The 27,208-nt window shown below is 35.0% G+C and overlaps 1 protein-coding gene across 2 annotated transcripts in view; it reads right to left on the reverse strand.

Annotated features, from left to right (window-relative positions):
* The window catches only part of LOC136040888 (R3H domain-containing protein 1-like), a 105,699-nt gene that overhangs the window by 67,481 nt on the left and 11,010 nt on the right, over window positions 1–27,208 (reverse strand). For both annotated transcript variants that reach the window (XM_065725299.1, XM_065725298.1), the window contains exons 2-3: window positions 17,015–17,145; window positions 2,631–2,922 (exon numbers count right to left, since the gene is read on the reverse strand). In XM_065725299.1, the coding sequence (XP_065581371.1) occupies window positions 2,631–2,922; window positions 17,015–17,128 (406 nt within the window). In that variant the 5' untranslated portion in view covers window positions 17,129–17,145. The remainder of the gene's footprint in view (window positions 1–2,630; window positions 2,923–17,014; window positions 17,146–27,208) is intronic.

A 27,208-nucleotide genomic window follows, 5' to 3' on the forward strand; every position in this document is an offset into this window, starting at 1 on the left:
GAAATGGCTATCTCAAAATTTTGATCGGTACTGCTAATTAAAGATATTAATTAAGATTTTCTAATTGAAGATTTTCTCAGGCCTTTGTGTTAAACAGAAATCTGTTTAGTTGATAAATCTGCAAGTTGATAGAATTTTTCGACTAGCCGTTTTGCTAACTCAGTCATATTTTTTGGTACCATCAAAGTAGATAAAATGTAAATTACTTGCCCAAAAAGCCATAGATAAACACGAAAAACTAAATTCGTGTCCTAAAAAAACATTCAGGGTCGTAGAATAGATCAGTTTGTCAGAAATAAATGGACAAAATATTAATACTGAAATGGGGGTTAATTGTGGAGTATACAGATAAAAAACAACTACCAGCATGCACGGTATGTAAAGAAAATGAGATTCACCGTTCATAAACGGATATCATTGTAGGTAATAAGATATCTTGACCATGCGTAATAGCAATGACCTCATAGCAAATAAAAATAAGACCTGCTAAGATGTAAAAATGTAAATACTCCAAATATGAAGAGTATCACCTTAGTAATTTTATTCCCTGTGAATCCTCCTTCAGTACTAATTACACGAGAAATGAAATCTCAATTGAGAAAAAGGGAGTAAAGCGAATGTAAGAAGCTCTGACAAAGTAAAACAAACGTCTTCAGATTCGTAGCCTTTACATAGCTAGGAGAGGATACAGGAGGTATATCCTGTGAAGAAACAATTCTTCCACTGTGTTAAGAGACACTCAGGGCATATTCAACATTGTAATTGCTGTTGGGAACAATATTGAGGGTTTCAAACACTTTTTGTGCATGCTCGTCATTTAAACCCAACATTAGGCATTTATTGTCCTTATCTTCAGGTGTAATACATAAAACTTTACCAAAGGGTTTAGCTCTCTTGTAAATTCTATCCACATTACCGAACTTGGGTAAACCAAGACAATGTGTAATAACTATATTATTAGAATATAACAATGCAACATTTAAGGTATTTTAAAGACAGGGACATCTAGTAGACAAATAATTTGAAATGTTGACTATATATCCAATAGCCGTCCTCAGCAAAACGAAACTAGAGGAAATAAAATAACAATAAAATTGAAGTTGCGAGAAACAACTAGAAAATTAAATAAAGACTAACAGTAAAGTTCTTCACTGCATTATCCTCTTTATTGTTTGTATTAAACAGTTTGGGGTAACGAGCTGTAAGTAAGAAACCACGCGGCTCAAATAACCGAAACTTTTTGCCAGAAGAAAAAAAAATGCATTTGTTGAGAGAAGAAAGACCACGGATGCATGCTTATTTATTTGTTTTTTGTTTACCAGAGGTGATCACGCCAAACTGATAGTCCTAGAACATTGGAAAAAGATTCATTCAAACGGAAGTTAAAGTTCTAGTGGTCTTTCTAAGTGACCAAAAAAAAATGGAGGGCAATACACCTCCCTCCCAACTCTCTTTTTTCCTCAAAGTGGTCCAATCAAAATTTTGAGATAACCATTTTGATCAGCACCAGTAACTAAGCCTTTGGGGACAACATGACCCTCCAGAGCCACCCGGGGAAAGGTCTGTATGCCGAAAAATTGACCATTTGTTTACGCGTAGTATTTGTTATTGTCAATTATACAGACATTTTTAGAGGGAGGGAGGTGAATGTTCATGGTGGGGGGATTTTCCATGGCTACAATTTTCGGTGGGGAGTGGGATTTACGGAGGTAGACTTTCCAGGAAGAATTTTTACTGGGGGATTTGACAGTATTCCTATATAAAATGTTTTTTATTTTGTCTTATTTTCTCTTTGCTAGCCAATTCTGAATTTGGAGATGTTCCGGGGAAATTATCCGGATGCTATTTTCTGGATTTCCGAGAAAAAAATTTCACGAAAGAACGGATATCCGGAGTGATCGGGAAAACGATTAGAAATCAAAAGTCTTCTTTAAATGAAAATATGCTAAGAAACGAAATTTTACGGGGGACAGGGATTTTCAGCGAGTTTTGAATTGCCCGGAGTGAATTTTACAGGGGTATATTTGACGTGAGAGAAAACCTCCACTTCATAGTTCCTCATGACAGGAGGGAATTTTTCATGGAGGGTGAGCCAGATTTACCGGCACTATTTGAAAGACGATCGGAAATTAAATGTAAAAAAAAAACTAAGCTAAAAAATGAAACTAAGGAGCAACATTAAAATTCAAAACGAACAGAAATTATTCCGTACATGAAGAAGTTGCCCCCGTCCTCAATACCTTGCTCTTTACGCTAAAGTTTGACCGTTTATCCCAATTTTTTAAAGAACGACTCTTGAAACATAAGGGCCGTTTAATTAGAATAGGAAGCTTTTTTAATAGTGCTACAAGCTTTAGCGTAAAGAGCAAGGTACTGAGGAGGGGGACAACCCCTTCATTGACGGAACAATTTTTGTTTGTTTTGAGTTTTAATGTTGCTCCTTGCTTTTAGTTAAAAAACATATTTTTTTTTTATTTAATGATGAAACAGCAGCATGGTCTTTGCGTTTGTTTATTACAAGTAAAGTTGTCTGAAGTGATATTTCAAAGCTTATTGCCGAAATCTAAATCACTTATTTCCTTCTTAATAATTTCGTAATTATTTATGTTATATTAGAAGAACTATTTTACCTCTAGATATTGAAGATAAAAACGAAGAACAGCTTTCTTGGGAAGAACCTTGATGTTTCAGCCTAAAACGTGGAACTTGAGCTCTTGTGGTCTTCCAAGGAGGCGGATAATCGGTTTGGCATGGCAGGTCGTCACGAGATCTCGATGGTTGTTTATCCTCATCTGGTGTCATGCAAGCTGACGCTGGAGACCTTTGTTCGTTTGAGCTGTGTGATCGAAACGACTCAGGGGGTGGAGAAGTGGCTTCACGGATGGCGTGACTTCTTATAAGAAGCTTTGATTTAGAAGATTGCTAAAAAAATAAACATATATAGCAGCATTAATATACTTGATTTTACGTAAATTAATTTTACGCATGTATATTGAGGGAGATGTTGAACAAAGTAAAACCACACTATGTGCATGCTCATTGTAGAAAATGTCCATCAGAAATATCTCAGGATCGGCTAAGGGCATTAAGTTGAAACTTCCAGTTCAAGTTGAATAGTTCTTGAACTTTCAGAGAATGCAGATGGAGATGTTAAACTAAATCAAAAGACACTATATGCATCTGGATTATCAAAATAGTATATCTGCAATATCTTACGAGTGGCTATGGGTCAGAATATTCAATCAAAAGATACTATGTGCATCTCGGTTGTCAGAGGAGTGTATTCAAGAAATTCCAGGAACGGCTAATGGGATCTAGTTGAAATTTTCCGGGAATACTGAGGGGGTGTTGAGACGAGTCAAAAGACACTGATTAGAACTATGAAATCAGAACTGAGCATTTTAATTCTTACGCCACAGACATGAAAAACTGGAAAAATATTAGTTATAATAATAATAATAATTTATTTGTGACCCACTTGAAACAGCGGAGTATAAAAACAAACGCATAGAAAAAAAAACAAAAAAAAAACAACTTCTGATAACATATTAAATTACTGTAGAAAACATTTTAGAAGATCATGGAAAGGGTTAATAGTTAAATGTATCGAGTCGGATAGTTTCTGGTGTAGCACTGTAAGTTTATTTAATAAATCTGGAACCCCAAAATTTGTTACCATATCACTGTTCTTGGGCTTTGCGGTTGTATTTCCCCCTTTTCGCAACAATTTTTGAATAACCCACTTGAAGTTTAACCTTAGCATCAGAAACAATTTTATTACGAAAAGAGACTAAATTGTTAGTAAGGGTAATGCCCAACCTAAGGGTAAGTTAACTTATAATAAAACTTTGGCAGTCAAAAGCCAACAGAACTTAATTTATATAATAATTCAAACTCAAAACGACCAGAAAAATCTGTTAAAGAAAATGAAACCCACAACATACAAAAATTAAAATAAACGATCATAGCGAATATAGAAATAACAGGTACTAATATAGATGAATAAAGAAATCTTAAAACGAATGAAATTAAATTGAATATTCAAGTCAAACTTCCAACAAACAAAAATTACCACAAACACTTGATTGGCTATTGCCTTTTTCTCCCTTCCCAAACTGTAAAAGTTCATAGCCTGTTGAACAAATTTGCGTTTTACTGAAAACGAAATATATTAGCGAATATTTTGTTTTATATTCAGAACATACAAAAATAAAAATAGAAATTATAGTGACAAAAAAAATATTGGAATGCCGAGTTCCCAGGAATTAACATCAATATATCTTAAATATTCAATTTATTTTCATTAGTTCTTTCCAGTCATCTTGATTCTTATAGTGATTTTCTTGTATTTTTCATCGATGTTTTTCAAAACAAAAGACAGTAGGCTTTAGGCTTTTACGGTTAGGAAAGGGGGAAAGGGGAGTAGCCATACTAGTTTTGTAGTAATTTTGTTCGTCTTAAGTTTGACTTGGATGTTCATTTCATGTTTATTCGTTTTATTATTTATTTATTAATCTACGTTATTACCCGTTATCTCTACATTCGCTATGATCGTTTTTCTTCTTTTTTAAATTCTTTACGTTTGGGTTTCATTTATTCTTTAATAGCCATCTCTGGTTAAAATTTTTGTATTTAGGGATCGACACAAATCTACATCTGAAGTTTTTTTCCCTCCAACTTATCGTAAAGAGGTGCTTCAAGTTATCAAATGACTCTCTAATAGTTGTACACCTGACTTCTTTGGCGTAAGTAATAAGCTTCTTAGGACCATATCTTCCTATGTTTGTGAGCTCATTGTGCACATAGCAAACCTGTCTATGACCAATGAGGTCTTCCCAGAAATATTTGAATCAGCAATTGTTATCCCGATTCATAAAAAAGGCGATCCATCTGAGATAAGTAATTATCGTCCAATCTCACTTCTCCCAGTTATATCTAAAGTGCTCGAGAGAATTATGTTCCGACGTCTTTCTCCCTTTTACTTGGGATTCATTCTTCAGATTCGTTGATTTCTCCTCATCAACATGGCTTCCATTCGAAATTTTCAAGTGCTCATGCACTAATAGACGCCACACAGTTTATACGTTTCCAACTTGACCTTAAAAACACTGTATTGGGTTTATTTCTAGATTTTTCCAAGGCCTTTGATATGGTTGATCCTAGTGTTTCATCAAGTAAACTCAACAACTTAGGGATTCGTGGAGTTCCTTTCTCATGATTTGGCCCTTATCTCTCCGGTAAAGTACAGAGTGTGAGCCTGGGCGGGGTGACTTCACATCCCCTACCTGTCCGGAGGGGCGTCCCACGGGGCTCTGTTCTTGGTCCAATACTTTTTCTCCTTTATATTAATGATTTGGTTACGGACCTGGATCCATCAGTGCACCCAGTGCTTTTTGCTGACAATAGCAACTTTTTATCACCGGTCCTAATTTACCATCCGTTGTCGCCTCTACTCAAACCCTTCTGAATAGAGTACATGAGTGGTGTCTCGTTAACTGTATGACCATTAACAGCAAGAAAAGTCAGGTTGTATTATTTCAAACCCCTTACAAAAAAAATGAAGCACAGCAAGCGCTTGGCCTAAAATATTCTACTTATCTCCTCCCACAGCTCGAAGTTGCCAAGTTTCTTGGTGTCCACATAGACTCCTCCCTATCATTTGCAACACATGCGTCCTACATCGGAGCCATAATCTTGCGACAGGTAAGTATGATTAATCGTGTGAATTATTTTCTTCCTCCCGATATCCTTGTCACCCTTTATTACTCTTTTATTTACCCATATATCTCATACTGCGGATCTGTTTGGGGCAACACTTATCCTTCAGTTACCAATGAATTAAAATCTTCCCAAAACCGTGCCGTCAAGGTAGTTCTTCGGCAGCCCCGACTATATCCCACCCAGGACTTTTACTCCGATTTTAGTATTATCCATTTTGAACAAATCACCAAAAAATTAAATCCATCCCTTGCATACTCCGCTAACCATAAAAATCTTCCTCCCCAATTATTATCTTATTTTAATAGTAATAATTCTGAAGGCCTCTGTCTCCGTTCATCCAGCCGTTCCTTCATTGTCCCCAAATGTGTCTCTAGTTCCGCCCAGCGATCCCCCATTTATAAATCTATACTTCATTGGAATATAATGCCCTCCAGTGTCGAGCTATCCATAAGTTTTCGCACGCTTTATTACAATATACTAAAATTTTGATATTATAATTCTCTAAATTCTTATTCAATTTGCTTTAATTACCCATGTTTTCTCTTTTCTTTTTTTTCTCTCTCTCTTCTTCATTGTCAATTTTTTATTGTTATGGTCCTCAACAAGTTCACTTCCAGGATCCTTATTATTTTTGGTGTTATGTTTTTTTTTTTTTTTTTTTGAATAAATTGAATTGAATTGAAATTGAAGTAAATTTATTTTTAGTTTTCCTACAGAATGAGCAATATTTCTCTGATTTTCCAAATTGAAATCGAAATTTCCCTCCGATTTCCAAAGACCAGGATGGAGATAGAAAAAATACAAATTGTCTTCTTTAATTCTCCTTTTAAACAAGAACCTAAATGAGTGTCTCTTAAAGATCTTCTAATCACCACTCCCATAGAACAAAATTATATGGTTTGGTGTATAACGTTTGGTTATATAACGATATATTCCCCAGTTTGGTGTATACACCTCCCCCGTTTGGTGTATAACGATATATTATAAATCTTAAGATGTATCACACATAAGGGTCTTAGTCTGCAAAATAAATATTTAATAAACTCGAATTTTTCTCAGAGCTTCTAATGAGATTTTCATGGATGATTCAAACTTTTAAGTAAAGTTATATAAAATACTTATTTAAATTCTATACCAATAGCAAACATTAACGAAAGTTGAAATGCATAATTACTTATTACCATTAAAAAAGTATATTACTGTTGCGATTACAGTTTGCTTGAAGTATTTTATTTTTTCCTTTTCGTAGCAACGGCCGGTATGGGTGTAAAACATCTAGTTTCTATCTATCATATGTGTGACATTTTATGTAATTAAGTGAGTTACTCTTATAGTATTATGAGCTTTGTTTGTTACTTTTGTTTTGTAATTTTTGTGTTTTTTTCATTGTTATTATTATATGCCATGTTTTTTTATGTATTGCATTTTCATTTTTTGCCATGTCCCAAAGTGGCTTTTGTTGCAATGAATATTCATCTATTTGGCGTCTCACTCATCTCATAGCCAAGTTTAGGGCGAAGGCAAGGATTTTACACCTTGTTTAAGCCCAAATTGTGCAAGGATCTTCAATCTGTATCATTGGAGGGCTAGTGTGGTGCCCTTCTCCCCAAACAAAGACCCATGCAGATATTGATTTGTATTTCTCTTCTATTCCAAGCGTAAATTTAACAAAATATGTTCGAAAATCGGCTGAGTTCTTTCGGCTTCTCCTGTACATATTAGAGTTCATTTTCCCATTTTTTCAAAATGCCAAAGATTCAAAACACAGATTAGAATATAAGTTCTCAAAAAATCTTATACATACATCCGATACACGTTAGACACAATTTAAAGAAGTAACTCTAGTTCTTTCAAGAAGGTTTTTGAATATTAAGCCGTCATTCCACCTTGTAAGAGACAGCCACAACCTGTCATTGATGTTGTCTGTCAAAACGAGGTATTTGGCCAGATATCAAGTATTTTGCACCCAAAGTCCGAAGTGCGTTCAAAACATGAGCTAAAATTGTAACACATTAGACTTTTCTGCCCCTGGAGAGCCATAGCAGCATGGGAAGTGAGTTCCTGGACAATATAATCAAATTTAAAAGGAAATTCAGCATGAAAAAAAAAAAAATCCTTCAAGCCTGAACCGTCAATACAAGACCAGAATGTTGTTGTTTTAAAAGACTAAAATTGAGTCTGATGCAAAAAATAGTTAAACAAATAATAGCAACAATGAAATAATGAAAGCAAGTACAGGCGTTTTTCGCCTCACCTGGCAACAGAAAAGGTTAAGTAGCAATTTTTTTAACCGTAAGCTTCCCACACTCAGTTCCGAAGAAGCGGAAGAAGATACCATTTACACTAAAGGATGGCTCAGACGGCGTTCGCAAAGTTCGTAAAGTTGCTTCGTTAACCTTCCGTAAACCTTTACGTGAGCAAGCATTAAAGTTAAACTTTAGCTAACTTTTTCCTTAAAGTTCATAAAGTTGACCAATAGGGAAAGAGTTCCAGAGCAAAACTTTTAAACAGATTTGGAAATGTGAAATCAGGAAACTGAAGATAGGCTGATTTCTCTAGTCCGAGAAAAGCCTGTCATATACAAGTCTTTTCAAGGAGAACACAAAGACAGGATCTGCATTGACATCACTGTCAACTTCACAAGAAAATAGGAAAAACCAGGGAATCTGGATATGCTTGATCCTGAAAACAGAATATATAACAAGCCCTTTTGCCTCATTAAACTATACTCACACCCCAAGCTCCTTATTTCTTCAAGAATTTTTCTCCGAAATCTGAAATGCTTCAGAAATTTGAATAGTTTGCTGCTCAAAAAGCACGTAAAGTGCAAGGTTCATATGAGCGGTGAAAACTTTACGGAAACACACTTTACGAACGACTTTACGAACTTTACGAACCCTGTCTGAGCCGTCCATAGCAGCAATAATAACGATAAGCATAACTTTGGTAATGATAGAAGTGGGTGCTATAATGGTTATAAAAAAAAGAAATTGTTATGTTCCTTTTTTTCCGGGGGGAAGAGTTAAAAAAGTCAAAAAAGAGAAAGTTACACAAATTTCTTAAGAAATGACGATAAAAACCTACATAATTCAAGATTTTGTGGTTGGAGTGCCTGAATGTCGAAGATCAGGTCATAACACGAATCCAAACGGTAAATACTCAGAGTGGGTACAACTGGAAATTTTGAAAAACCTCAGATGTCACTGGGCACCTAACTATGTGCATTAGCCATGTGCAGGGGAAACACATTTTTGGGCAATGTAATTAAATATAAGGTGAAATACGCATATAAAAGCTTGATCAAGTCCAAGTTATCAATCCCTGCTTAGAACGGTGCTACTCTAAAGAACAAATTAAGTCAATTAAAAAAAAAAAAAAAAAGAAAAAAAAAAAAAAAATCCTGTATGCGTCAATATCATCCGCAATTAAGCTAAAAAAGAAACATATTTATTCCTATCGCTGAAATTCTTCTAGTAATCGCAAGTGTTCGCACCTTCAGATGATATGTTTGCAACTTCATGAAATTTCGGTCGTGTTTGCTTTTTTTTCCTGATTTAAACTGAACTTTTTGATTTCGTTCATAATTTATTCGATTATTCTTTTCTTTTGCCATGATTACTTCTATCCAGAGTTAAACTAATTTCTAACTTAAGTTATTCTTATCAAACAAACGGTCTCGGCCTTGAATCTTATTTCAGTAAAAAAAAAGTTTATTTTTTGGACTGAAAGTAAAGAGTGACTTTAAAACTTATGACAACGAGAAATTATCCTGTATAAGAGGGGACTGCTCTTTCCTCAAAAAAAAGTATTTGTGAGTGCAAGTATTGTGAGTAGAAAGTATTTGTGAGTACAAGAGTTTTATTTACCAACTGCCCTCAAACACCTTTCTTGTGATTGAGCAGTCGGTCTTAAATACCTTGGGTACAAACATTTGAACTTTAAGCCAAACACCAGGACCTGAAAATAAGGCAGATCTCCTCATATTCGAAACAGCCTGAATTTGTTTTAAATTTTAGCTTTGCTCTAATTTTTATCTAATTTCTGTTCGTTTTAATACCATACCCAGGGTAATCCTAAAAATGGAGAAGGCTACATGCCCCTTAAAACCCTTCACGTCAAAGTCTTTACATCAAAGTCTGACTTTTGTAGAACACTGCTTCTAGAAAAAACTCATTTACTGTATTTGCTTTTCGAAAGAAATTCTGCAAAATAAATATTCCCCCTCGCAACAAGAGGGATGCTCCCTATCCTTATCCATCCATGTTTATTTTCTTCCTAAGGAAGATTCGTCAAAGGCTAGATTCATACTCATCTTTATGTACCACATTGTGTAGCTCTAATCATTTCCTTTTAAATATTTCCAAAAATCATCCCCAGATCTCTTTCCTAGCTCTCATGGGGATGAATTTACCCCCCTTTACAATCCCTGGCCTGTCGCATTGTATTTATTTGTCTTTGAGTCAGTGAAAAACTGACTCAGCAACAAATGATACTCTGTTAGGTACTGAGCCTGTCTGGACGAGTTTCAAAATCCTTGGATTGAGCCTATTAGGGTTGAGTTTCATTCGACAGGTGTTTTCGTGATTTAAATGTTCAATGGCATAAATACCCTGACTTGATGTTGAGTAAGAAACTATACATATAATTTCACCAGCAATTTTGAACATTTTATAAAAATAGAAAACTGTTAACGGTGGCACAAAATGCATCCCAGCTCCCAAAGCTTGAACTTAGATGACTATGCCATGAGTGGATGTCACTAAAGACATTTAATATCATAGCCTCGATATTACACCAGGTAACTAATTATTATTTAGCAGCTATATAGTCAAGGTCGTACCCAGGAGGGCACGATCCAATGTTAGAACACCCGACTAAAACAAAAAATGCATACAATTATGAAACTTATGACGACTACTACCCTCCCCCACTGAAGTGGCCAAAATATTTCTATCTCTGCATCTCTCTCTCTCTCGTACCCAGGAGGGCACGATCCAATGTTAGAACACCCGACTAAAACAAAAAATGCATACAATTATGAAACTTATGACGACTACTACCCTCCCCCACTGAAGTGGCCAAAATATTTCTATCTCTGCATCTCTCTCTCTCTCTCTCTCTCTCTCTCTCTCTCTCTCTCTCTCTCTCTCACGCACACACACACACTCTCTCTCTCTCTCTCACACACACTTTCTCTCTTTGACTTAAAATTCAAGATGGTCGTGAGCATAATGAAGCCTTTTCTTTTTTCTTAGCAACGGTTCCGACGGGTATCCTGCAAAGGCTATCAACCCAAATCAATAAGCTATGGTCTAGTTCGATGCTTCTATTGTCTCATAATATATGTACCCAAAACAACTAAAGTTGATAATCAAGTTTAGCACGAGAAAGGTGTTTTTCTTCTAGTGTGGCCCACGAAACCTATAAGGCTGAACTCTCATCTCAAAAGTATTCATAGTTTTGTGGATAAGAATTTATCACATATTCAGTTGAGTATACAAAGCGGATTTACTGTAGAAGTACGATGAACAAAGGAACTCCTTAATCAGTTTGAGCTTAGAAACAAGAAACTATTTTCTCGGCAAAACAGAGAGTAATAAATTATGTCGTTAAAGACGCTCCCTAGACAAAATCAATGTACTTGAGCATTCTGTTCCTTAGTTTGTTCTCATATCTACAGTTTGATTTATTATATCTATGAAGACATATTTTCACGATAGCTGCAGATCCGTGGAACGGGTGAAACATTTTCATAATCACAGAGTTTGTGCTAACTAGCTGTAAATAAGGAGCGACGCGGCTCAATGGTAACCGAAACTCTAAAAAACTAAATTTGATATTAATAGACACATGAAAAAGGCTTATTATACTGATTCCAAATATATAAGATTCATTAAATTTAATGTTAACCATGAAAAGCTAAGAGCCTGAGAAAATTTGCCATGATTCGAAAAAGAGGAAAACACCCCATAGAAGTAAAAGAATCTTACTGAATATCACCCCGGAAGATTCATCGCATCCGAAAACCCTATTGTAGAGGTTTCAAGCGCCTATCTGCAAAAATGCAGAGAATTTCGTAAAAAATTTTGAGACCACCATTTTGTTTAGTATAGATAAAAGGTCCAGAAACTATGCCTTTGGAGATAACATAGCCTCCCAGAGCCCCTGGGGATGCGTCTTTCAGTTATAAGATCTCCACATTGTTGACGTATAGTAATTGTTATTGGGAAGCATAGGCCTACACACAATTTGGGGGGGGGGACTTTGAAATCGGGATGAGTTTTCATGGGGACAATTTTCCGTGGAGGAGGGAAATTTCTGGGGGTAAACTTTGAAGAAGAGATTTTTACCTGGAGGATTTGACAGAATTTCTATGCGAAATTCTTTTTATTTGTCTTAATTTCTCTTTGCAACTCAATTTTGTATGGATATGTTCTGAGGGAATTGTCTGGAGAAAATTTTCAGCGTGTTTTGATTTATGTGAAAAAATTTAAACGGAAGGGAGAATTTCCGGAGTGATCGGAAAAACGATTAGAAATTGAACTCTGTTTCAAATTAAAGCATGCTAAGGTGAATTTTTCAGGCTGAATCGACGGCGAAAAATTCCACGGAATAGAATTGCCCAGACGGAATTTTACGGGGGGGGGGTTGTGCATTTTACGGGGAGGAACCTTTCACGAAGAAGTATCCCGTGAAGGGAGGAAGTTTTCTCATGGAAGGTGAGCCATATTTACCAGTGTTATTGGAAAAACGATCAGAAATTAAATAAAAAAAAGCAAGTTTTTTCAACTGAAAGTAAGGAGCAACATTAAAAGCCAAAACAAACAGATTTTTTTGTATATGAAGCGGTTGCCCCCTTTTCAATAACTTTCTCATTACGCCAAAGTTTGACTGTTTGTCCCAATTCCTTAAGAACAATTCCTTCAACACAAGAGCTGTTTAATTAGAACAGGTAGCTTTTTTGTGCTACCTTTTTCAAGTGCTAAAACTTTAGCGTGAAGAGCAAGGTATGATGAGGGGACAACCCCTTCATATACAGAATAATTTTAGTTCGTTTTGAGTTTTAATGTTGCTCCTTACTGTCAGTTGAAAAAACTTGTAAGTTTTATTTATTTATTCAGACAGATCCCTTCATTCTAATGCTCAATACAAAAAAAAAAAAAAAAAAAAAATCAAAACAGGAAAACAAGGTTAAGCTTACTTACGTTCTGGGTTCTCGGAAGAAAATTTTTGGCTCTTAGACCCTCAAAGGAAACTGAGAATAGTATTTCTGTCAGGAAAGTATATAAAACTTCGGAAATGTCCACTCTACAAAAGGTCAAATCAAACGAATTCAAACTTTAGCTTCATATGGTAATGCGTTGCTTGGGTCTAGGAGAGCAAAGTTATCATAACAAACCATACGAAATTTCAAAATACAATTTGATTCTGATATTAGATTGCAAACAATAGTGTTGAAACACTAACTGCGTCACATTCTTCCTCAGACTCAGGGCAGTAGCTAAACATTTACCTTCTGGGATGAAGTGAAAAGAATTCACCCTCTTGCTTTTTGGAAAAGATTCTACAATATGTATTCCATGATGTAAAATTTCAGTTAAAAAAGGTCATCTAAAGTACCAACGTAATAGTGCTTGTATTGTAGGAGTCTTAAGCAAAGTGTGTAGGTAAAATCGTGGCAGTTCGGCAAATTTCAGCTCTAGGGGCTAATGTCCCCCAGGTCCTTAGTCTTTATGCTAACATTTGAAGAAATTATTTTCCTCTTTTACAATAAAAATTAGACATATTTCTATACGATCACTCTATTTATGTTTGTTGAACTCGATAAAGAATACAAGAGAGATTGCTATGAAAAGCAGAAAGTGGTGGGGGAGATTATAAAATTTTGTGAAATTTTTGCATTTCTTAGCTCTTGAAGTTCCTACATATGGGATCTTAAACATTCCAAGTTTCACCGTCGTTCTTCGCTTTCCTGATAATTGAATCATTTATTGCATATAAGATGCCAGGAAATACTCCAAACATTCTCTCACAGAAAAAAACCGGTAAAATTCTTCTTATCGGAGCACGAAGTAACAAAAATAAGTCACCAATTAAATACTTCTGAAAAGATTGATGAAAATACTGTAACTGCTTTACTGAGACTCAACATGTTCAAAAAATTCATCAGTAAGATCTGGGTTGCATTAGTTTTAACTAATTACCATCAGATGTTGATAGATAAAACTTATTTCTTAAACAGACAGTCTAAGGAGGATTTACGTGGAAACCTGATCCAGTAAACTGTTTACCCATCTCTCTCAACCGACCATATTCAGTGAAATGCCTGTTCTCAGCCACTACACGGAACTACAGACCATGACTTCATCTATAGCCGCACAAGATTACCTAATTGTAGCTGGAGACTTCAATGCAAGAGGCGGACCTAAAGACCAAACAACTAGCGAAGAGCTTGATAACTTTGGATTAGGTCAACGTTGCGAAAATGGTGAAAGGCTAGTCAATTATACCCTAATGAATAAGCGGACTGTTTCCAATATTCTTTTCTGGCATAAGCCAAGCCACCTATTAACTTCGTATTCCAACGATGGCATTACCAAAGCCTAAATTGACTGTGTACTCATCCGACAGCGGTGGAGCAGCTCTGTTCAAGATTCAAGTTCTTGTAAGGGAGCGGATACTGGATCGAATCTGGGTCAGATCATAAACTGATCATCAGAAAAATTCTCCTTTGTCTTGCAGTACGTAGAAAGAATAAAACAAAACCTCGTATTGATAGCAGTAAACTCAAGCATGAAACTATCAAACATGCCCTCAGCTTAGAACTGACTAACCACTTTGATGCACTAGATTGTGATTCTTCAAGCCTTGAGGATTAATGGGGATCATTCAAGACAATTGTGTCGGCGAAAGGTGGGAAATTTCTAGGGAACACAAAAGCGAAACGACAACACTGGATCTCTGCCAAAAATGTTTTCTTAGATGAGCAAAGGAAGAATCTGATTGTCCCCGTATAAGCAAAGACCTTCGCAAGCAAATAAAACATTCGTCACAACTTGATCATCAACAGATGTGAGACGAAGCCACCACCTCATTGGAAAAAGCAGCCCGAGCTCATGACACCCGGAAGCTTTATAAGAATCTCAAAGAAACTACAGGAAAAAAGGTAGCTGTGTCAAAAGTTGCCAGAGAAAACCAAAGAAAAACTATTTCCTCCCAGAATAATTGGATGATTAGATGGAAACAACATTTCCAATCATTGCTAAATCCCTCTCATTCACCACCCTCTGATGATCTCCCTCATCTGTCGAGAAAAATCCTATGATGTTGAATTAGAAGCTCCTACAAGAGCCAAAATCCTCAAAACAATAAAAACACCAAAGAATCATAAATCCCCTTGGTGAAGATGGCCTTCCTCTTAAACTATACAAGAATCCCCCCCCCCGAAATAACAGATGAAAAGATCCATGGGACCCTTCAAGACGCATGAGAAACTAATTTCTTCCCAAAGGACTGGAGAACTTCAATTAGACTACCCTTTCATAAGAAAGGAGACAAGACTGAATGTAGAAATTACCGAGGAATAAGTCTTATAGATATCACGGTAAAAATATTCGGATAATTTTCTTGAATCATTTCAAAAGTGCCCGGGAGAAAAGTACTTACAAAAATCAAACTGGCTTCAGACTTGGCAGAGGCTGCATTGATAATATTTTTGGCACCCGACTTATTGTCCAACTGTTCCAAAGGCATATCTTACCTATAACTTTAATATTCCTCGTGTACACCACGGCCTTCGACTCCGTTACTCGTCACAAGGTCTGGAATATTTTAGAGATCGATGGCATGTCTATACAATTTATTGAACTTATTCTGGCATATTACTCAGAGTCAACAAGCCGGATAAGAGTCTATGGCGAGAAAACTATGCAACACAATGTTGCCCAAATTGGAAAAAATTTGTCATTGACCGACTTGGATTATGCTGATGATGTTGAACTCCTCTCTAACCCTGAACATGCTCAAAAGATGCTAGGTAATATAGTCGAATGGTCAAATCTGATCAGACTTAAAGTATGCGCGGAAAAAACTAAATTCATGATCTTGACTCATCCGACCCATATATCTTTGAGCGTAAACTTAACTCAGCTAGAAAGGCTAGAGCGCTTTACCTACCCAGGCTCCGTAATTCGCACTGATGGCTCTTCAGACTTAGACATCCAGCAAAGAATATGTAGGATGTAGTTTGCTTTCGCATCCCTTCGAAAACCTCTTTGGAAATGCCAAAAACCTCTATTTTGACTAAAAGTTGAATCTATGTGGCCATTGTCCGAACCATCCTACTCTATGGATACGAAACGTGGTCATTAAAGCTTCAACACGAGAGAGCACTAGCAGCCTTCGAACATGGATGCTTACGCCAAATACTTAGAATTCGCCAGCAAGATCGTATATCTAACTCCAGTATGCCAACTCCGCAAGATTAGAAGAAATGTCGCTACCAACGTTAAAAAGCGCCGCTTAGAATGGCTGGGTCACGTCCTGCGGAGACCGCCAGAATACCTGTCCTGTCGAATATTTCTAGGTGAGCCTGGTGGATCTTGGAAGAGGTATCAAGAAAGGCAAAAGAAGAACCGTGGGAGCCTGGTCGAGTCTGACCTGGATCCAATTGGTGGCTTTAAGAAATTTGGACATAGATTGTAGGCCCAGTGGCTCCCGTTTGCAGAGCCATTGGCAGCAGATCGTGAAACCTTTTCCAAAGAGGTCACAAGGATCCTGGATGCCGGGCGAGGCAGAAACGCCTGACTCCCGCCACAAGTACAAGTAAGTACTCCATTTCCTCCTGAACAAAATGCCCTAAAGCAAGAAAAATTTTCACCCAAGTGGTAACGAAGATTGAACTGACAAGTTCAACCACAACACCCCCATTATCATAGCCCCCTGGATAACTGCTCAAGTTGGTATCACATGAGCCAACACTGAGTGAAGCGTAGCGTTGACGGTGCGAACAACGGGTGTTCTTGAACGATTTGCGAACGATTTGTCTTAATTTATAATCATACGTTAACAATTAAATGAACTCGTACAAAAAATAATTTTCATTTTTTTTCAATTATGATGCCGTTTTTCCCTTTTTTATCTCATTTTATATATTTTTTTTCATCTCTATTAAAATTGATGTGTTTTTGAACCCATTCAGCATAAAAAAGTTAAACAATTTGTATGGTGCTGGAAAATTTATTTCTTAAAACTTCTAGGCCGATGATTAGTCTAAATAGTATCTTAAACTTACCCTTCCACAAGGTAATTGCTTTCGTTCTTCCTCAGGACTACTTCCCTCCTCACTTCCTGATAGTATAGTTGATATTTCTACTCTTGGAGTCCTTGCTTCTTGCGGTTCTTCCATTTTATGATCCTATTATCCTGAAAAATAAAATTCATGGAATTTTTTGTCCTAAAAATGATTTTTTTTTTTAATATCTATAGAGCCGTCGCATGAATATATCACATTTGTAAACCTTGATGAATTTTGATTAAGATTTTTTCCGTTTGTAGTTTTTCAAGCCGCTTTTAAGGATGTTCTGGAACTTCTTATGAATTTTTTTTTCGACATTACGTTTTATTTTAAGTTTAGAATGGATAATAGTTATCACTATCGATTCATTGTCAAATGGAAATTCTTTTACGTTTAAAAGTTTATTTTACAACGTAGGCCTATTTTGTAGTTCTTGATTACTATTGATAGTGGTTCGCTATTCATTCGATAACAACTTTTTCTCCAACCAATGCCATCAATTTGAAGGGGCCACGGGATATATACTCCTATTCCCCCTAGATTGTTTGCCCCTCTCGAGACTATAGAAAATTGTTTTTTTTTTGCATTTTAATTAAGGATGACTTTTTTTGGTAATTTTGTTAAGAAAATTGAAAAACAGCAAAATTTCTTCCTGCAAGACTATGAAAACAAAATTCTCTCCAAGCCCCCACCTCTGTATTTTAATAAATTGACGCCACTGGTTACGAACATGATTACTAAAAAAAAATGAAGATGTAGTTAAATATTTACAACCATCTGAAATCTCAGATTAATGGGAAAATCATACAAGTAACTGGATTGTACCCCGATCGTCAATTTTCCTGTTTTCAAAGTATTTGTTATTAACCTACTAACTAGTTAGTATTAAAATTAATAACTAACTAGTTAGTAACTTACTAGACTTGTTTGTTATTTGTAATCCTGACTTCCGTCATAAGATACAAAAAAACAGTTTGTTCTATTTTCTATCTCTTGAAAAGTGGACACTTTTGACCCTGTGAAAGGAGCATTTGACGACCTTGGTAACAGCTGTAGTGATCAAATTGCACAGTTCCACTAGGGTAGATTTTTAGTTTTTTGGATCAACTCGTTAGCTAAAATATGAATATGTCACTCGATTCTCCTTCTATCACTGATTTTAGTTGCATTAATCGCCACGCTCAAACATACACCTTAGTTTCCCCTGTTAGGGCTATATATATATATATATATATATATATATATATATATATATATATATATATATATATATATATATATATATATATATATATATATATATATATATGTATATATATGTATAGCCCAAGTTGGTTCAAAATACTGGGAAAGCCAATCTGCAAAAAATCCTGCACTGTCTAGTATATTGCCAAGGGAGCGCTGGGATGAATGTGCAAGGATAGCGGTTAGACTATTTGGAATATGGGTTAGAGGTGTATGGCGTATTATGTTCATTTTTTAGCTTGCGAATGAATTGAGGAAACGAATATATGCCCTTTGTTATTTTAGATTTTCAATTTGATGTCAGCAATTAGTGCAGAACTGTTACTCTTCAAGAGTCGATATTTTTGACCCTGTGGAAGGTGCATTTGATGACCTCGGTAACAGCTGTTGTGATCAAATTGCACAGTTCGTTGATTTTGGAAATATAGAATTCATTAATTTTAAATTTGTCAATCGGAAATTATCCACATAAGATAACTTGAATGAGTCGAAATATCAAAAAAGTGGCGGTAGATGAAAGTCACACTCTCGAATTCAGTATATTCAAAGACTTCGGATATTGGACGTTTATTTTATAATGAAAAAAAGAAATCACAAATGCAACGGCACAAACACAGAAATAAACATACACCATAAGAAAAAAAACATGTATAAACAAAAACCAAAGACAGAAGGAGAAAGGAAGACTGTTTTCCTACTTGAGTAATTAATATAGATCAGTACTTGAGTGAGGCCTTAACCCTACTCATCCATCCAATCACATAGGGCAAACAGCATAGCCATACACAATCAACCATAAAGAATAATCCATGGACAGGCAGTCGTGTCGTAGGTAAGTATAAGTAAGTCGTGTCGTTCAGTAGAATATTAGGAGTTAATTCAAGGAAAAATTCCAATACCTAATCCCTTTCCTAATAAATGAAAGACATCCTTTAGCAAGGAAGAGCCTGTTCTTTGTGCTAGAACAAACTTTTTGCCTGATCATAGCCGAAATGCTATTAGTGGGAAATTCTAAGATAGCCAAATGCAAAGTAGAAACAATAGGGAAAATCTTTTGAAGACAGTGGAAATCAGTTCTGTGAATATTTTGGCCATATGTCCAAGGGCCGGCTTCAGCACAATACGAAAACAAGAGAGAAAATATGTATATATAGATAAACTTACATTAAATTCTGAGAATTAAAACTAGATAATGTTTTTTAAAACCTGTTTTTTAAAAAACAGCCCTAGCATCCTTACTTTAACGAAGTTCAACCAGGACTGACAAAAAGAATGAAGTGACAATATAAATTCATTCAAACTAAAGAGAGCAAAGTGATTAAATGCAATTTCTCAGAGCCAACCCTGCTTTTTAGCGGCCTGTCTCTAAGGCCTTTTCGTAGCTGGTTCAATACTATTATAAATCGGTTTAGTAAAATATATTGTTAGATCATTTTAATTAAATTTGAGTATAAAGAATTTATTGAGTATTCCCCTAAGTCCCTGTTCAAAGATATATTATTATTTATTTTGAGATTAATTTCGATTGATTCTCGAACTACCTGTTTTATCCTCAAATCATTACTGATTAGTGAAGATTTTTCAAAAAGTGTCGTTGGGGATGGATTACTGAATATATGCCAACCTAAATCAGAATCAAAGGAGTTGTTGGAACTATTTAAATTAATGCCTTGTCTATGTCTTTTTTTATGCTGTTGTAACCAATTTTCTAGATTCTGATGTGTCCTGCCAACATAGTAATTTCCACAATCACAGGGTATTTGATAGACCCCTCTTTGGCGAGTAACTGGGGTCTTATCTTTACCTGAATTTAAGAAATTAATGATTTTAAAATTAGTAGTAAAAACTACGTACAGATTATTTTTTGTGCAAATATTTTCTAATTTTGTAGTGATTTTTGGGATATACGGAAGATAGATATTATTTGAGGGCTTATCAGTAGCCTCACATTGTGAAATATCTTCTTCGATTTTACAAAAATGTCTTTTTATTCTACGGTTAATTATTTTATTGACAAAAGGAATGGGGTATCCATTACCAAAAAGAATATCTCTGATAAAGTTTATTTCTGCATTTATATACGAATCGGAGCAAATATTCAGGGCACGATCAATGAGGGAAGTTACAATTGCTTTTTTAACTTGTGGGGGGGTGATTTGAATTAAAGCGAATAATAATTAAGCCGTAGAATAAAAAGACATTCTTGTAAAATCGAAGAAGATATTTCACAATGTGAGGCTACTGATAAGCCCTCAAATGTTGTCTATCTTCCGTATATCCCAAAAATCACTACAAAATTAAAAAATATTTGCACACAAAATAATCTGTGCGTAGTTTTTACTAATGATTTTAAAATCATTCTTCTTCAATCTTCTGTTGAGTATTTTTTAGGGCCAGCGTAAAGAGCGAGGTGCTGAGGAGGGGGCTATCCCCGTCATATACATAACAATTTCTATTTGTTTTAAATTTTAATGTTGCTCCCTACTTTAAGTTGAAAAAACTTGTTTTTTTTATTCAATTTCTGATCGTTTTTTCAACAATGCCAGGAAATCTGGCCTCTCCTCCACGGAGAAATCCCCATTCTCACGGAAACATCCCTAAGACAACTCAATCCCGGTAAAAGTTTATCCCCGACAATTACCCTAACAACTCCACACATAAATTGAGACGGAAAATAGAAAGCAAGACAAATTAAGAGAATTTTGCTTAGGAATTCTGGCAAATTTCCTCAGTGTATAATTTCCTCTGATAGGTTCATCCCCTACAAACTTTCTTCCCCATGGAAAATTCCCTTGTGGAAAAACCCAGCAGAAATTCGTCCCCCCATACGAAAATGTATACATACTTCCGAATAACAAATACTATACGTAAACAATGTGAAAATTTTATAACTTACATACTTTCCCCTGGGCCTTTGGAGGGGAAAGTGGGGGGGGGTCATGTTATATCCAAAGGCCTAGTTATTGGGCCTTTTAATTACGATGAGCATAGTGGCTACCTAAAAGTTTTGATCGGACAGTTTTGGGAAAAAGGGGAGGTGGAGGAAAATTAGTTTCCTTCCGACCCTTATGGTCGACTCTAGAACTTTGAATTTCCGTTCAAATGAACCCCCACGTGATATTCTATGGCCACTGGGTCAGTACGATCACCCCTGGAAAGAATAAACACAAAAAAAAACAAATAAACACGCATCTGTCATCTTTGTTCTGGCAAAAAAAAAATACAAAATTCCACATTTTTGCAGATAGAAGCTTGAAACCTCTACAGTAGGGTTTTCTGATACGCTGAATTTGATGGTATGATTTTCGTTAAGATTCTGTCAGTTTTTGGGGTGTTTACTCCTTTTTTTAAATCAGACAAATTTTCTCATGCTCGTAGCTTTTAATGGGTAAGACCAAACCTATTGAAACTTGAAAACAAATTTAAAAATTGACTTAGGAAGAGGGGGAAATAGTTAACCAATTTTAGTCCCCAATCAAAACATAAATAATATTTTGCACTATAAGCTCCTATGAGATTTATAATTTATAAAAGGTCAAGTAGATACATAAATAAAAAGGCACTATGTGCTTTCAGCTTGTAAAGACATAAATGCAACATCTCAGGAACGACTTGGGGGATTAAATTGAGACTTATTGGGAACGTTTGTGGTGGGGGAAAGTGGAAACTGAATTGTTGCTTGAGTGAAAGGGTAGAACTAAATATGAAAACGCTCTATGCAACCACATTGACAAAATTTTTTATGTGCAATATTTCAGGATAAGAAACAAACAAAAAAACTCTCTTTAATAAATCATGATTAAACAAAAAGACACTACATGCATCCATATTGACAAAATGTCATATGATAAATCTCATATTTCAGGAAAGCAAGCAAACAAAAAAACCATCTTTAATGAACTATCTAATATATATTTACTCGAACAAAAAAGCATAAAAAACTAAACAAAGTACAATAAAATTCTTGAAAAAAAAAACAGTTCATTTAAATGGTATGTATTCAAATACGATAGAAGGCCAAATATTATGCAGATTTTGAATCCAACTAGATTTTATTTCTTCTCCCCATCGATCCAAGATTATATTGTAAAAATATTATTATAATGTGCCGCAAAGTTTTATCCAAATATAAATTTAAGACCAAGATCTCTATTCTTTTGTAGAATAACCGAAGAAACAATATTCCTTGTATTAACTAGTTAAAAAACAATGTGAAAAGAATCGACTTCAAAAGTAATTCAAAACAATCATTCCAAAAATAAAGAATCGTAAAGAGCTAAATTAAACCAAAGAAGAATGGAAATAAAGTAATATAGTAATTTAAACCTATAAGAAACATCAAATTGATATCCATGAATAAGTAAGACTTAATACAAACTGAAGTAACAATTAATAATCAGATCAAGACGGAGTAAGGCTAGCACCCTTTAAGCTTTCTAAAACCTAGAGTGTCATTTGCGCTGTACTGAGATCACTTTAAAATCATTTTCTAAAACATAGGTTTTCCAAAGAAACGAAAACACAAAATGCAATTTAATCAACAAACCTACCCTGGAACTAACTTAATCAACAAACTTAAAACAAACGAAAATTATTCCGTAGATAAGGGGAATACGCCCTTTTCAATATCTCACTCTATACGCTAAAGTCTGACTCTTTGTCCTAACTCTTCAAGAAAGACTCATGGAAGACAAAGACCGTTTAAATGGCATATGACGCTTCATAAAGTACTATGCTAAGAAACTTTAGTGTGAAGAGCAAGGTATTGAGGAGGGGGCAATCCCTTCATATAAATAAACGTGTAAACATCATATATTAGCTTTCAGTTAAAAAAATTGTTTTTTTAATGTAATACAAAGAAATTAATTGAAAATTTTATTCCACCCTTCAATATCTAGTTTTTATTCACTTGGCATTTTACAGTTATTTGAGAAAAGGCCTCCTTTTTTATTTTATTAGTTTATTTTTATTTCGGGTTTTAAGGTTTGTAAATTTAGTTTTGTTCCATAAACACCTTAGCGGGGATCGCGGCCGACACCTTTGTATTTTACTGTTTTTCTATGTTCTTCGATGTTTCTTCGTTATGTTATGCTTAGCTAGTGTAGCCTAAAAAGTAACTTTTGTTCTAAGGAGTCTTCCAGGCTGTATCACATCTCGGGACTTCATAATCTGTGCGTTATTTTATGTTGCTTGCAGATTTTTTTTTCCAAATATATACTAGAAACTTACTTATATTCTAGAGTAAGGAAAATATGTTCTCTTCACTGGTATCTCTATATTTCACTAAGAGTAGTAAATTACCTACATCTGGTCCATAGACTGATTCAAGTTAGAAAGAAGATCAGTTGGAATTTGGACTGAGAGTTTGACTTTCTAATATATCATGAAGACAAAACCGGAGCATTTTTGAAATGGCATAGTTTAAGTTAGGATATTATTTTCAAAGATAAAGGGAGAAACTTTTCCATCTTTCTCATACCATTCTTTGGTCTTTATTTCCCGCTTTTCTCTTAGAGCTTTTGTTTATAGATCCATCTGTGGGATTTATTTTTTCGATGCTTTGTGCTCTCTCAGGGACTTTCTCTCTAGTTTGCTCTCTAGAAATGAGGACAGAAGAAGGAAATCGATAGCATTTCGGATCTGCTATTAGGTGAACTTCTTCAATGAAAAATAAAACATTTTGGGGAAAAATCTTTGAATAATTATTATAAATAAGAAAAAAGCCGTTTTTAAAACTATATTATGTATACTCCCAAAAGACTGTTCAATGCAAGTAGGCCCGTACGCCACTTTCCTGGTGGGAGAGGACCATTTCAGCATTAAAGATAAAAATATACAAAAAAAAATAAAGATCAGTAAATTACATGAAAGGTTTGGGAAAGTGCAAAAAGATTGGAGTAGCCCAATCGCAACAAAATTTACAGCTCGAAGATTTTCCCTCTAATACACCCTAAACTCTTATGGTATTGTATAAAAAAAAAAACAATAAACCGTACATACTTTGATCTTTGATAGTCTTTTAAAATAGCTGAAAAATTTAGCCTTACTAAAGATCAAAAACTAATTTTTTTTAAAGTTATATGTGTCCAATAAGCGGGTATTTCTATGAAAAAAAAGCAGAGGACATTGACAGGCATATATTGTGAAATTGGCTTTGGAGGTACCATCATTTTGGGGAGACGCAAATTTAAAATAATAGAAAACATTCATAGATAAGATCGTAAAATTGATCTAGATCTTGATGCTATAAAAAAAACCGATTGCATCAATGCTTTCTGGATATTGGTAAACCCTGTTTAAATCTATAAATATGTGAAAAAAGAGACTGGGGATTATGTTCGAAGGTTTACTAATAAAAACATGCTCCACTTTTTGGAAATTGCTTGAAATAATTATTAATACATTGCTTTTTAGTCAGGATTACCAAAGCTGCTTGTCAAACCATGCATTGCAGAAGAATAGTATAGATGGGTAAACAAATCTAACAAGGCCTCATTAGGCCATATACAAATCCATAATGTCACACAAAAACAGTGACCATAAATTCGTTTGCGATATTCGTGAGACATTCTGGTTTCACCACACATCAGTAGTATAGGGGCCATACTCTAAAGCTAACAGCCTGTGAATCTATAGAATATACCCTAAACCTCAGTGCAAATACACTAAACCTCAATTGCATACTTACATGAGGACATATTCAGGTTATGAAAATTATGTGAATAATTTGTTATTTGGGTTAAATAAAATTGGTCTCATGACACGCACTTGGGTAAAGTAAATCCGACACATTTTATGACGCGAACTGAATTTTGACGAATCAAAAAGTGACAAATCTGCTACCCTTTCTTTCTTATGACATGCGCTCTGGTAAAGTAAACTAGTGAAATTATGTCAAAAAAGAATCAATTGCAATGATATTTTTCTTAGAGGGAACTTATATTCATCCATGTTCCAACTTCCAAGGGCCCCCAATACTCCTTTCCTAGCTTTTGCACCCCATCCCTTTGGACTTAAAATTTTTGGGACTTAGAAGTTTTTCTGGTGACTCAACATTTCTTTGATTTAGAATCTTCTGGGACTAGGAATTTTTCGGACACAGAATTTGTTGGACTTCGACTTTTATTGGGTAGTAGTCCAAGAAAGTGTGTGCACATGATAAAGTAATCATTGCGTTATATATTGACAAAGACAAATTTTTGAACTATGAAACAAGTACTAGTGGTAACATTATTGGGAACGTATGTGTGCATTTTCATTACAGTGAACGATTAAATTCCTTTGGATAGAAAAAATTCAACGTTGCTGATAGTGTATATATAAGAGTAACCTTCCCACGGATGATAACAGTCAAAGGGAATGCAGGCATGAGAATAATAGCCGAGAATGGGGGGCGGCTTTATGCTAGTCCTTGCGGTAACATATTTCCTGTTGAAAGATCCTATCACCACTCTTCTTGTATTAGCATTCAAATGAAAGCAAAGGGAAAAAGAAAGGCCTAGTGCTGCATCAGTATCATAAGCTATATTTTATATACATGCCAGTGTAAAAATAATGTAGTAATAGGTAGTAAAATTGAAAGGAAAATAAAAAGGACATTGGCAGATAATATCACCAAGGAATACATAGAAGAATCGGAGAGAAACAAAGCACATGTGGACATTGTACCATTGATCGCGTAACAAACAGATATAGCCAATGAACCCAATAATATCCATGTCAAAACGCATATTGAACCTGTAAGTGACACCACGGTAAAAATTGTGCATGAATCAAAATGAATTATGGATTTTTCTACCGGTTACATACTAAGAGAAGAAAATAGCTACACCATCAAGAGAGAACATGATCAGTTACTATATGGAATAGATTCAAAATGTCTAAAGTTGACTCAATGATATTAATATTGTATAATATTGTATGTAACCGTTGTTTCAATAGAAAATATTCCTTCGTATTTTAATGTTAAGATAGGGACTTTTAAAAGGCTCATAATAGAATTGAACATGATATGGTGATAGTGAGGTTGTTATAGACGATTTAAAATAATGTCTACATAAATTTGATAGGTTATTCGCCTTTGGTTAAGTCGAGTGAATATTTTCGAACGGAGCCCTAGGACAATAGATTGTAAAACTGGTAAAAACCTGAGAAAAATTTTAGACTTAAATCGAGGATTTGTCTAACAATTGGTTAGTTTTAAGAAAATGCTTGATGCCAAATGCGAGACAAAAGCTTGAATCACGTATTGTACCCTTACAAGCCTTCATTGGTTTTCAAAATTGAAGGTTTGCTTAACAGGTTCACATCAGAATTAGATATGATATACTGGTAATGAGGCTGATATTAGACAATTTGAAATGATTTCTACGTAAATTTGAAAGGTTATTAGCAACGGGTTCTGTAAAGTGCTTTTTTGGAAGGGTGCCATATGATAATAGGTTGTGATATTGATAAAAATTTAAACCAAATGTTTCCAAATCTTGTGTGATATTACCTAAGTCTTGTCTGATATTATGAAAAATCTTGCTCTACATTAGAAAATATTGCCTGATATAACAAGAATCCTCTATTGAATGACCGAAACCTTTGTGGTATTACCAAAACCAACACACAAAGACAGACATGGAGACAAGCAAACAGTCACTTAGACACACAGGCAGAATACATACGACACGCAGAGTCAAACACAAATACATACAAAAACAGACACAGAGACAAGAGTCTATCATTCCAACGCACAAGACAGACACAAGGACAAGCAAACATCCACTCAGACAGACCGTCAGAGAATTAATGATTATTCTACTGGTTACAAACTAACAAAAGAAAATAGCTACATTATCAAGAGATAACATGATGAGTTATTATATGGAATAGATTCAAAATGACCAAAGTTGTTCAATTGTAACCAATGTTTCAATAAAAATATTGCTTCGTATTTTG

The sequence above is a fragment of the Artemia franciscana genome, chromosome 21 (genome assembly GCF_032884065.1).
Source record: "Artemia franciscana chromosome 21, ASM3288406v1, whole genome shotgun sequence".
Classification (NCBI taxonomy): domain Eukaryota; kingdom Metazoa; phylum Arthropoda; class Branchiopoda; order Anostraca; family Artemiidae; genus Artemia; species Artemia franciscana.